General features: G+C 44.7%; 1 protein-coding gene across 1 annotated transcript in view; it reads left to right on the forward strand.

The window, feature by feature from the left end:
* Positions 1–1,420: 1,420 nt before the first annotated feature.
* Positions 1,421–13,329, forward strand: part of LOC137525947 (indolethylamine N-methyltransferase-like) — a 28,358-nt gene continuing 16,449 nt past the window's right edge. Inside the window, exon 1 of the mRNA XM_068247156.1 lies at positions 1,421–1,591. Coding sequence (XP_068103257.1) covers positions 1,441–1,591 — 151 coding nt within the window. The 5' untranslated portion in view covers positions 1,421–1,440. The remainder of the gene's footprint in view (positions 1,592–13,329) is intronic.

Here is a 13,329-nt window from a genome sequence, read left to right on the forward strand (position 1 = left end):
AAGTATAACAGAATGATAACACAGATTCCTAATCTTGGGTGTGAGGTCCTTGATCATAAACACCCTGGAACTAGTCTGAAGTATAACAGAGTAATAACACAGATTCTGACAATAAGGTCTGAGTGCTTCCACGTAGTGATCGCAACGGCAGACAACCAGCGAATGACCAGTACCCAGTATATATAGCCCAGCGCTCTCCAGCGCCTCCCCTAAGTGCTGGACCAATAGGAACTGGTACAATCGTCAGCTGACCGGCTTGGTCAGCTGACTCCCTTCTGGCTGTCATAAAAGTTCTGCCTCTCAGCGTGCGCGCGCGTCCTTCTAAACCTCTGTGGACTATCAGTCCCAGCCACACCAGACATGTCTTGCGTACCACCCGCCGCGCTGGACGCGGAGCCAGCCGCACCGCTATCAAGGCATGCGGCCATACTGACAGATGTAGGCCCACGCGTGCAAACCGCCACATTGGATGTGGAATCAGCCGCCTTGTTCTGAGCGCATGCGGCGGCTTTTCCGCGTTTTCTCACACATTCCAGTTATTGCATGTTCTTTCTGCTTGTCATGACAAAGGGTGTGAGAAGGCACCATCTCTTTTTACAACTCCACCCTCTGGCAGAGGAAGAGTTAAAACAACACTGCTGAACACAGGAGAGAGTCTTTTGTCCAGCAATCCATCTACCATTAAAGGATTGGCATTTCATTCTACCAAAGGACTTCTATCTATTCCACAGAACTTTCCATAACTGGACTTTATATCTTCTGTTGGACTTATTATCGCAAAGGACACGGTAAATTGACAAATTGCTCAGACTATCAATAGCTATTTTCCCATTTAATCTTTATTATTTCTGTATCGATTTGTTTCTATTGCTATATTTTGTTCTGCATTATTTCTTTAAATAAACTATTAAAAAATCGTTAGTCTAAGTGCTGTTCTGAAAAATCTCTGCAACAAGGATTCACCTCTCCTTAGAGAGAGACCCGTTACCATAACAGTGTTGATATTAATATTGTTATTTTTCTATCTCTAGAAAGGTTGTGTATTAACCCTTATTGTATAGCGCTGCGTAATATGTTGGCGCTATATAAATCCAATAAATAATAATAATATACTAATTCCCATTATTACTGTGCTCAAACTTTCCCATAACCAAGTTTATTGACCTAACCTCCCCCCATGGCAATCTATCTTACAACCTGTGCAGCGCAACAAGGGCATACATTTGCTAGTGATCGATCATTTTCATTTGACAAGAAACAGGCTAGTAATCAATCACAGCTCAGTCAGCTGAAACCTTATGACTGACTTATGAGTGCGAAAAATAAATCTTGAATCACACAGTTATAGGTGTATCTACCTGATGCTGTATGACTATAAAATGAACACCCAAATAATTAGAGTAAAAAGTGAGAAATCGAATTGGAGAAGATCCTTACAGGATGGATTGCGGACCAAAGAAATTCTACCATAAACATGACTTTGACTGTCGATCTTTCCATGACAGATATTTCTCGGATAAGCCAGATATGGTGTTTGGAGATGATACTTTGACATTTCCCATGGTGAATTTTCACTACGTGTTCAGCTCCGGTATGTATTTTACAGAATATATTCAATATGCAATAAATTCTACTATATACTTTTTATCCAAAGAAATGAACATTTTCAGCAGGATATCCTTTTAGTTTGTATGGGGGATATCCTGATTCTTTTGCTCTGTGTGTTACAGAAAATCTTTTCCAGTATACAGTAAGACTGCATTCACACTTAAAAGCGCAAAACGCCGGCGGTAATGGTTTGCGGGAGTGATTTTTCGTTTGCGGGAGTGATTTCTCCACGAGTTACCGTGGAAAAATCACTGAACACTGCAGCGATTTTTCCGCGATTGCGTTTAGCACTTCTATAGCACTGAAACTCGATCGCCTGAAAATCACCTGAAAATGGTGCAGGCTACGCGATTGTGTTTGGCAAATTGCGTTAATCGCTGGTGATTAACGCAAATCGCCCAAGTGAGAACAGGCCCATAGGGTTTTATTGCACTAGTGCTTTAAAAAGGGCTAGCACTTGAGCGTTTTGTCGAAATCGCCGGCAAAAATGCTCTAGTGTGAATGGGCCCTAAGGGTTTGTTCACACTATGAGCATTTGCAGGGTTTTTTAAGTGCTGGCGGTTTCAGAAATCACCCTAAAAGCACTTGTGCAATGATTCCCTATGAGAGTGTTCACAATTCGCTCACCAAAGCTCTGTCTGTACCATTTTCTGTGTGATTTGCCTATAATGGAAAGTATAGGGAAATTACAAAGTGCTTTGTATAGCAATTTCCCCAGCGTTTAGGTTTATGTCCTAACAGCATACTGCACATGATGTCTCTAGTAGAATGTGAAAGTAGGACCTGTTCCATAGTAGCCCATCTTTTTTCTTTTAGAGAATACCACCACGTATTGGCAAAATCTAAGTTACTTGCATAGTAATATTTCTCTAAATTAGGGATTCCTAACCCTCCTTGTTTCCTTGAGAGGTAGGAGATGGAGGATAAAAAGCGAGATCTTTTTCTTGCCCAGATAAAGTTACGCATAGTTTTAGTGAGATCCTTGAGGTATGAGCGAGGTAAGGGTAGCGGGAGCGACCGCAATAGGTATAGAATCTTGGGGAGAGAAAACATCTTAAATGCAGCTATTCTGCCGGACCACGAAAAGCCAAATTTGGCAAAATTAGTACAGTCTTTCTTTAAATTATCTAACAAAAGAAAAAAAATTGCTTAAAGTGATCTGTTACATGTTTAGTGAGGTTGATTCCTAAATATTGCACCGCCAAGTCTGCCCAGGGGAAGAAAAACTTCTTCTTATTGTAGTTCAGGGGACAAATTTAGGCCGAGAATGTATGATTTATGCTGATTGAGTTTGTAAAATGATGCATTTGAAAAATGTTGTCATTCTTCTAGGAGGTAACTAAGTGAAACTAGGGGACGTGAGAGTATTAAAGCTACGTCATCAGCAAAGAGACTAATAGAGTGTTGGGATTCACCTATCTTAATTCCTGAAATGTTTGGGGACATTCTAATTTTTTGGGCCAGCGTTTCCATAATGAGTACAAAAATAATTGGGAAAAGAGGGCAGCCTTGGCGAGTGCCATTAGTGATTGAAAAAGGGTCCAACAAAAAACCTGCAGCGTTAACTCGAGCTGTTGGGTTAGTATATAGTGACATGATAGCTGTTAGAATAGGGCCCGAAAAAACAAATTCAACTAAAGTAGCCCTGAGGAAACCCCAATGAACTCTATTGAATGCTTTCTCCGCATCCAAAGTTAGGCGGAGAGAAGGCATCTGACAGAGCTCAACCCTACGTAAAACATTTAACATTCTCCTGGTTCCAACAGGAGATTGCCTCCCCTTGGTGAATCCGACTTGGTCTGGAGTGATTAAGGTAGGTGTAGTATTTATTAACCACCTGAGCGGTCTGGACGAGCTCAGCTCATCCAACACTGCCGGAGGCTGCCGCTCAGGCCCTGCTGGGCCGATTTTAATAAAATAAAAAGCAGCACACGCAGCCGGCACTTTGCCAGCCGCGTGTGCTACCTGATCACCGCCGCAGCGCGGCGATCCGCCGCGTGCAGCGGCGAAAGAGGGTCCCCCCAGCCGCCCGAGCCCAGCGTAGCCGGAACAAACAGTTCCGGCCAGCGCTAAGGGCTGGATCGGAGGCGGCTGACGTCAGGACGTCGGCTGACGTCCATGACGTCACTCCGCTCGTCGCCATGGCGACGAGGTAAGCGAAACACGGCGTGTTACTTCTGGCCGCCGGAGGCGATCGGAAGAACACCTCCGGAGCGCCCTCTAGTGGGCTTTCATGCAGCCAACTTTCAGTTGGCTGCATGGAATAGTTTTTTTTTTATTTAAAAAAAACCCTCCCGCAGCCGCCCTGGCGATCTTATCAGAACGCCAGGGTGGTTAAGCGGTTCGCTAATAGTTTAGCATAGAGTTTCGTGACTGTGTTTAAAAAAGAGATTGGTCTGAAGTTGGCGGGTGACTGGTGATCTTTCCCAGGTTTGGGAATTACGGAGATGGTAGCTAGTAGATATTCTTCTGGGATGGGGGAACCGGACATAAAAGAGTTAAATAATTTGGATAAGATTGGTGAAAGGAGCTGGGAGAATAAGATATAATATTCATTAATAAAGCTGTCAGGACCAGGAGCTTTAATTTTTTTAAGGGATTTAATAGTTTTCATGACCTCTTCAGGAGTAAAGGGGACATTTAAATGATTCAAATGTGATTGAGTCAATTTAGGAAGATCAGTGGAAGAAAGGTAATCATCGATAATCTGAGGAGTGGGTTGAGGGGTTAGTTTATCCATATTAAGATTATATAGTTGGGAGTAGTAGTCTTTAAAGGCATTTGCTATGAGTTTTGGATTGAGAGTTTTTTGTTTAGTCACTGGGTGATTAATAGCATGTATGACGGACTTGGCTCTTTTGAATTTGATTAAGTTTGCCATAATTTTCCCTGCCTTATTATTTTGAGAATATCTGGTGGAGTTTAATTTCTATAGACTGTGTTCATATTTGTATAGTAAGAGATCATGTAATTCTTGTCATAGTTGAAAAAGTTGTTTTGGTTTTGTTTATGAGATTTTTCTAGTGTTTGAATCTGGTTCAAAAGTTTGGTGTACTTTTTATCTCTGGCTTTTTTAATGGAAGCACATTGCCTAATATAAAGGCTTTATGGGCTGACCATACAGATGATCCGTCAACTTCAGGCGTTTCATTAAGAGTGAAAAAATGTTCTAAATTTTGGGATAGATGAGGGATCTGTTAGAACCATTTGATTAAGTTTCCATGTTCTCGGTTTGACTGGGTATAAGTTATTTTTAATACATATGTGTATTGGTGTGTGATCCGGCCAAGTAGTACAGTCTATGTCTGTGGAAGTTACTACTTGTAGAAGTGACCTATCCATTAAGAAAAAATCTATGCAGGAGTGACTTATGTGGACTATAGAATAGTGAGTGTAGTTCCTACTTGAGGGATTAAAATTCTTACAGGTGTCAAACAAATCGTAACATCGGATGGTCTTCTCTAGCAGAGGAAGGGGTGATTTTCTAGTAGAGGATGAACCTAAGGGCGTAATACAAGCGTTAAAATCACTTCCAAGTAAAAAGAGGTCCTTTTTTAATTTCATTAATTTTTTTAAGTAGGCAGTTCAAAAAGGTTTTTTGGGCGCAATTTGGTGCGTATAGGGAGACTATAGTGAGGGGTTGGTCATTTATAGTTCCTACAAAAATTATATATCTCCCATTGTTTTGGGTTTTTTTTTTCATTTTTTGGTAACATGTTTGTATTTTTGGATGTTTTTGTAACAGCCTTTTGTAATTTTGCACAGTTTAATATTTATTGAGACTGTATCAAGCACGTACTAATACAATTCTCGCACTAGCACTTTGGTTGTTGTACTTTACTCCCATTATTCAACCATTTGTAACCTTGTATTTTGTGTGGTCGGGGATGTATTGCTTTTAAGCAATGTTTTTGGGAGATTTTATATAATAGTTTTTATTTATTTTAAAGGGATATGTCCCTAATAAACTGAATTTATTTTTTGAAAGATTTGTTTGGAATGATCAATTTTCATTTATCAGGAATATATACCATAATCTTTCACCATTAGTGGGCAGTCTTTTCTTCAATTAGATATACAATTGTTTGCCTGAGGTGTTAATACCTTATTCGAGATAGCGTTTTTGCTCAGTTTTTGCTCTCCCGTTGTTATCTGTTTCCGTGTAGTCAGAAGTGACTTTTAAGTCTTTATGAAATGCTAATAGGACACCACATTTTTTTCTTTTAAAAACGCTATGAAGGATCACAGGGTAATTGTGATTGACACAGTATTTAGTATTTGAGGATAATAAGTGTGTTTCCAGAGCCATTAATATTTGAGATCCATTTGTTGCAGCAGTGGACCACAATAACTTCCTTTTAAAAGGGGAGTTTAGGCCTCTAACGCTTATCGAGGTGATTTTAATAAAACCTGTGTTAGCTATAGGAGTCTGGACCTGACCTCATTGAGCCATTGAGCCAATCAGAGGCCTCCCAGCCTAAGCCCTGGCACCCAATCACAGAAAGGAACACTGGCCAGCCCCCCTGTATAATAAGGAGGGCTGCCATGATGAGACAGATCGTCCTGGCTTGCTGAATGCACACTGAGAGACATGCTCCAGTGCTGGTGCCCTACAAAGGGCTGTACACAGTTATAAACCTAAAGCTGTTCATTGATTAACCCCTTCACTACTATCACTACTCTATAGTTAAATCGTTAATTAGCTTGATTGATGTCTCATGGTGTGACAGTTAGAGTGTGTGCTGCAGTGCTTCTGGGCCAAGGGCTGTACACAGTGATAAGCTGTTCAGTGATTAACCCCTTCACTATCACTACACTATAGTTAAATCTTTCATTAGCTTGATTGATGTCTCATGGTGTGACAGTTAGAGTGTGTGCTGCAGTGCTGCTGGGCCAAGGGCTGTACACAGTAATAAGCTGTTCAGTGATTAACCCCTTCACTATCACTACACTATAATTAAATCGTTCATTAGCTTGATTCATGTCATTGGGCTCGATTCACGAAAAGCCAGTTTAGTCGTGATAAGTTTAGGCGTGATAAGTTTAGATAAGTTTAGATCGCGTGCAAAGTCCCGCACGCAAAGCAGCGCCGTTAAACTCTATGCAAAGTGCACCAGACTTTGCTAGCGCAAAACTTTTGATCAGCTGTGCACTGCGGTGCTAACCCAGTTGGTGCTATAGTTATCACGCCTAAACTTATCACACCTAAAGGGCTTTTCACCAGCATGCTAACTGTTGGCACCAATTTCAAGCCCATAGTGTGACATTTAGAGCTCGATTCACAAAGCGGTGCTAACCCAGTTAGTGACTTTAGGCATGATAACCATTGCACCACGCTGGTGAAAAGCCAGTTTAGGTGTGATAAGTTTAGGCATGATAAGTTTAGATAAGTTTAGATCGCTTGCAAAGTCCCGCAGGCAAAACAGCGCCATTAAACTTTATACGAAGTGCACCAGACTTTGCTAGCGTAAAACTTTTGATCAGCTGTGCACTGAGGTGCTAACCCAGTTGGCGCTTGAACTTATCATGCCTAAACTTATCATGCCTAAACTTATCACACCTAAACTTATCACACCTAAACTTATCATGCCTAAACTGAGTTTAGGCATGATAAAGGGCTTTTCACCAGCGTGCTAACTGTTAGCACCGCTTTGTGAATCACCTTAGAGTGTGTGCTGCTGCAGCTGCTATGTGTCTGTGTGTGTGATGTGCACACACCAGGCCAGCTGCTACCTGCCACGTGTATACACGTGTAAAGTGCAAAGTGCCATGTGCAAACACATGCAAAGTGTAAAGTGCCACGTGCAAAGTGCAAACACGTGCAAAGTGCCACGTGCAAACATGTGCAAAGTGCAAAGTGCCACGTGCAAACATGTGCAAAGTGCCACGTGCAAAGTGCAAAGTGCCATGTGCAAAGTGCCAAGTGCCACGTGCAAAGTGCCAAGTGCCAAGTGTAAAGTGCCACGTGCAAACACGTGCAAAGCAAAGTGCCACATGCAAACATGTGCAAAGTGCTATGTGCAAACACGTGCAAAGTGCAAACATGTGCATAGTGCCACGTGCAAAAACGTGCAACGTGCCACGTGCAAAGTGCCACCACTTTGCACGTGGCACTTTGCACATTGCACTTTGCACGTGGCACTTTGCGCTTTGCACGTGTTTGCGCATTACACTTTGCACTTTGGACTTTGCATGTGGCCCTTTGCACGTGTTTGCACTTTGCACATGGCACTTTGCACTTTGCACGTGTTTGCACGTGGCACTTTGCACGTGTTTGCATGTGGCACTTTGCACTTTGCACGTGTTTGCACGTGGCACTTTGCACTTTGCACGTGTTTGCACTTGGCACTTTGAACTTTGCACGTGTTTGCACGTGGCACTTTGCACATGGCACTTTGCACGTGTTTGCACGTGGCACTTTGCACTTTGCACGTGTTTGCACTTGGCACTTTGCACTTTGCACATGGCACTTTGCACTTTGCACGTGTTTGCACGTGGCACTTTGCACTTGGCACATTGCACATGGCGCTTTGGACTTTGGACACAATGTGGGCTGCACGACCGCTGTCTGGAACCTAGGCCGGATGTTAATTGACAACCGGGTTTTTTTTAGGGGGATTTTAAGTCCCCACATCATCAATTAGTGTTCCCCTTTGCAAAATAATGATGATCCATGCCTCATTGACCCCAAAAAAACTTTTTTAAAGCAATTTAAAGGGCACTTATGGTTTTTCTATCCAGATATCTGAATCCGGACGGATATCCCGGATACTGGGGCCGGAAATCCGATTTGGATTCCGGATTGGAAAATGTTGAACTCGGATATCCGAACCGGATCGGATATCTGGGTATCCAGATCCGGATCCTACTCGGATTTTGAAAAGTGGTATCCGAGCACCACTGCCCAGAGGCATGTCGCGTGCACAATGACATGCCTCTGGGTCATTGTATCACCGCTGCCAGCCCCCCCCCCCCCCCCGCGCGCTGCACTGCATCCCCTTGAACGATCGTCAGGCTAGCAACAATCTGCTTGTCGCTAGCTGGCTTTACTTATGTGAGGCTGTCCACCGCTGCTCTCCTCACCTCTGTTAACTTCCACCACTAGGAAGCCAAGCCTCGACCCAGGAGGCGCCTGGTTGCAGTTCAGACTGACACTTGCTTTTCTCTGTTTGATGCTGATGAAGTTGGACTGTGCCTGCAAAACTCATTGCAAACTGGAGCTACAAATAAATGTTATTTTTGTATATTAAAAATAATGAATTTAAGTCTTTTTTTTTTCTCTGAGGGATGTAAGTCCACCAACTTCCCCCTTTTAATCTGTTTTTAGATGCTTTTATCCAATTTTGGCACCTCTGTTCATGCCTTTATATTTAGTCTAGTCCACCCCTGGTGGAGGGGCGTTATCCCCTTTTTCCTGTCTACAGAGAGTGACTTCTTAAACTTGAGTGGGGTCAGGTCATAATTCTCCCCACCTGCTGTTTGAGTGGTTACCTATTAGGTAACCCATGTTTGTGAGTACATCTACAATTACTCATATAATTACATTGTGATCTACAAAGATACTACACTACTGTATATTGGGCTCTCGGTTTTGTTTTTGTTTTACAAACATTTGAATTATGTCCCTAGTGCAACGTATGGCAACAATATTATTTGGAAATAAAGGTGCATTTTTTTCAGTGTTGTGTTACTAATTACATGCCCATATATGCAAATATAACAGTAATATACCCTCATTCCATACATAGTAAAAAAGCGGAGTCCCTAACGTAAGTACTTATGCTTTTTTGTTCCGTTTTGCTTTTTTTTTGCTTTTTTTATGTTTGTATCTCATTTTATTTTACCACTAGATGTCCTCATAATCACTGTCTCTATGCTTAGGATAAGCACAGAGACAGTGTTTGTTACAGCAAAGCTCATTAGCTTCTTGTTAAACCCATGATCTTTGCTTTTAGGCACTTTGATTGGTTCAGAGAAGACTTCTTCCCTTTCACCAATTGCGGTGCTGCGGGTTCTCATCGTTACCTGCTCGGGCACAGTAGCGCTGGCGGCGAGGACATTTTAACCACTTAAGGACCGCCTAATGCCGATAGGCGGCGGCGGGTTTAAGTGGTTATTACATCGAGCGGCCTTTCCATGTCAGTTCACGGAGACTGTCTTCGTGAACAGTTGTGCGAGCCGCCGATCGCGGCTCGCATGCCAATGTAAACACACGGGGAAGAAATCCCCGCTGTTTACATCAATACGGCGCTGCTGCACAGCAGCGCCATAAAGGAGATCGGCGATCCCCGGCCTCTGATTGGCCGGGGATCGCCGTCATTTGATAGGCTGAAGCCTATCCTACAATGCGCAGGACGGATATCCGTCCTGCGCAACTCTATGAGGGAGAGGGAGGGACGGGGAAGGAAGGAGCACGGAGACCGCTGCGGAGGGGGGCTTTGAAGAGCCTCCCCACTTGGCCACACGGAGCGGCGGCGATCAGACACCCCCAGCAGGTCATCCCCCTAGTGGGGAAAAAAGGGGGGAAGTCTGATCGCCCTGCCGTGCACACGATCTGCGCTGCGGGCTGGAGAGCCCACGCAGCGCAGATCTGCAAGAACAGCCCCGGTCCAACGTCCTGTGCTCCATTAAGAGGGACCAACAGGACATTTTAAAATGGCGGGCGAGTGGTTAGTGGTTAAAGGTACTACCTGAATCAACATTAGTTGGTTTGAATGATGTCAACATATCGGCTCCCTCAACTAACTCTGGATTCATAACTCACTTAGCATACCAATCCAAAGAACAAAGTTGTGTTTTGCTGGAACTGGAAAAAAGGATGCAGGAGGCTCCCTGAAGGAAAAAATGGTGCCGCCATAGGGGCCTATTGTAGAAGCCGCAATTTTCTGGCAAAGAAAGTAAATTTGGGTGCACGGCGGGGCCTGCTATCAGGCACCTCCCTGCACCCAAATTTACCTTCTTTGCCGCAGACTGCGGCTTTTACAATGGCCGCAATATGCGACAAAGAGAGTAAATGTCAGCACCCGGAGGCACCTGATTAGCGGTACTAAAAGTACATTTATGGTAGAGGGGGTAAAGTTTAGAAGGGCGAGTAGGTTTAGGGGGGTTAGGATTAGGCACTGAGGGGGTTTGGTTAGGCACCTCCAAGGGGAGTCTTAGGGTTAGGCACCACCAGGGGGGAGGTCTTAAGGTTAGGCACCACTGTGGGGGCTTAGGGTTAGGCACCACAAGGGAGGGTCCTAGGGTTAGGCACCACCAGTCAGGGTCTTAGGGTTATGCACCACTGGGGGGACTTAGGGTTAGCCACAACCAGGGGCTTTAGGCATCACGAGGGGGGGGGGGGGTTCTTAGGGTTAGGCACCACCAGGGAGGGTCCTAGGGTTAGGCATCACCAGTCAGGGTCTTAGGTTTATGCACCGCCGGGGGGTTTAGGGTTAGGCACCGCCAGGGGGGTTAGGGTCAAGCATCGTAAATGGAGGGTTCTGTGTGAGAGTAGAGTCAAGTTTATCTAAAGTAAAATACTGGTAAACATTATCAATATTTTACTATCGGAATCTAGCTACTATATTCTACTAGTGGCAATCCCCTGCGCCATTTTTTCCAGGCGCCTTTTTTATGTATGTGTGTTTTGCCATGAACGCTCAGAATGCAGAAATGTGTACTGTTCAAGTCACAAGGTTGAGCAAGTGAAGTATACATAGCTGGGTTCTGTGAGACAGCCTGTATGTGGCAAAACAGAATTTTTATAATGGATCAGTGACAGTGTGCGAATGGAAAAGAAGAGGGTGCAATAAAAACATGTGCAGGTCCTGAAACGCCCCCAAATGGCTGTTGTGTGGAGGTCACAAGAGAAGCTCTTGTTTGCACTCAGTTTACACAGCTTTGTGGCATGCACAGTACAAGTCTCCTGCTAGGGTCCTATAGATGCTTCTCTGCCATAGGGGCAGCATAGCAACATACGATCGGAGTCAGTTGCAGTGGTACTCCTATGGCAGCTGAAGGCTATGCTTCTATAGCCCCACAAAGGGAATTTCTTATTTCTATAACCTGCTAGATGTTTCCTCCCCTGTGGAGGAATGAACTCACCTAAAATCTGTCTTCAAGAGTTTTACAAAGGATAGAGATAATTTAATTTAATTGTTGGTGGCATATGTTTGTTTTGATTATTAATTATATTAAGCATTTTTCCCAGGGGTCGAGTCCTGTGTGAACGCGGGTGGACGACGTCCACTTACTTTTTCCTGAGAGTGGACGCTGTCCACCCTGGCTTGTGTGGAGGGGAGCAGCACAGAGAAGGAGAGCTGTGGGGACAGCGAGTAAGTGCGGACATCTCCCCCCCCCCTTCCCTCACCTAGGGGCTTCCCTTCATGGCTCTCCCCTCCGGTATTTTTACAGCTCGGTGGCTAAAGTGGGCAGAGACTTCCCGCCGTGCTTCCAGCCGCAACTCACAGGGGACGTTCTGCTCTGTACGTGGCTAGTCTGGTCTACTCAAGACCAGACTAGCCGCACACAGAGCAGAGCGTCCCCTGCGAGTTGCGGCTGCAAGAACGGCGGTAAGTCTCCGCCCACTTTAGCCGCTGAGCTTTTAAAAAAACCGGAGGGGAGAGCCAGGAAGGAGAGCCCCTAGGTGAGGGAAATGGGGCGGGGGAGACATCCGCCCTTCCCCGCTGTCCCCATAGCTCTCCTTCTCTGCACTGCCCCCCAGCAGGAGGGAAGCAGCGCAGAGAAGGAGAGCTATGGGGACAGCGGGGGGACACCTGGCTACCTGGGGATATATACCCCTGCCTAAATATACTGGGCACATATCCTCCTGGCTATATATACTGGGCACATATCCCCCTGGCTATATATACTGGGCACATATACCCCTTCCTACATATACTGGGCACATATACCTCTGGCTACATATACTGGGCACATATACACCTGGCTACATATACTGGGCACATATACCTCTGGCTACATATACTGGGCACATATACACCTGGCTACATATACTGGGCACATATACCCCTGACTACATATACTGGGCACATATACCCCTGGCTACATATACTGGGCACAAATCCCCCTGGCTACATATACTGGGGACATATACCCCTGGCTAGATATACTGAGGACTCATACCCCTGGCTACATATACTGGGCACATATCCCCCTGGCTACATATACTGGGGACATATACCCCTGGCTACAGATACTGGGCACATATACCCCTGACTACATATACTGGGCACATATCCCCCTGGCTACATATACTGGGCAAATATACCCCTGACTACATATACTGGGCACATATCCCCCTGGCTACATATACTGGGGACATATCCCCCTGGCTACATATACTGGGCACATATACCCCTGCCTAAATATACTGGACACATATACCCCTGGCTACATATACTGGGCACATATACCCCTGACAACATATACTGGGCACATATCCCCCTGGCTACATATACTGGGGACATATCCTCCTGGCTACATATACTAGGCACATATACCTCTGCCTAAATATACTGGGCACATATCCCCCTGGCTATATATATATATATACTGAGGACATATACCCCTGCCTATGTATACTGGGCACATATACCCCCTGGCTACATATACTGGGGACAGCTATACACCTGGCTTCATATACTGGGGACTACTACACACCTGGCTACTTATGGAACATATACACCTGGCCAGTGGCCACCTATTCTGTGGACATCT

This window comes from Hyperolius riggenbachi, chromosome 7, assembly GCF_040937935.1.
Source record: "Hyperolius riggenbachi isolate aHypRig1 chromosome 7, aHypRig1.pri, whole genome shotgun sequence".
Lineage (NCBI taxonomy): Eukaryota > Metazoa > Chordata > Amphibia > Anura > Hyperoliidae > Hyperolius > Hyperolius riggenbachi.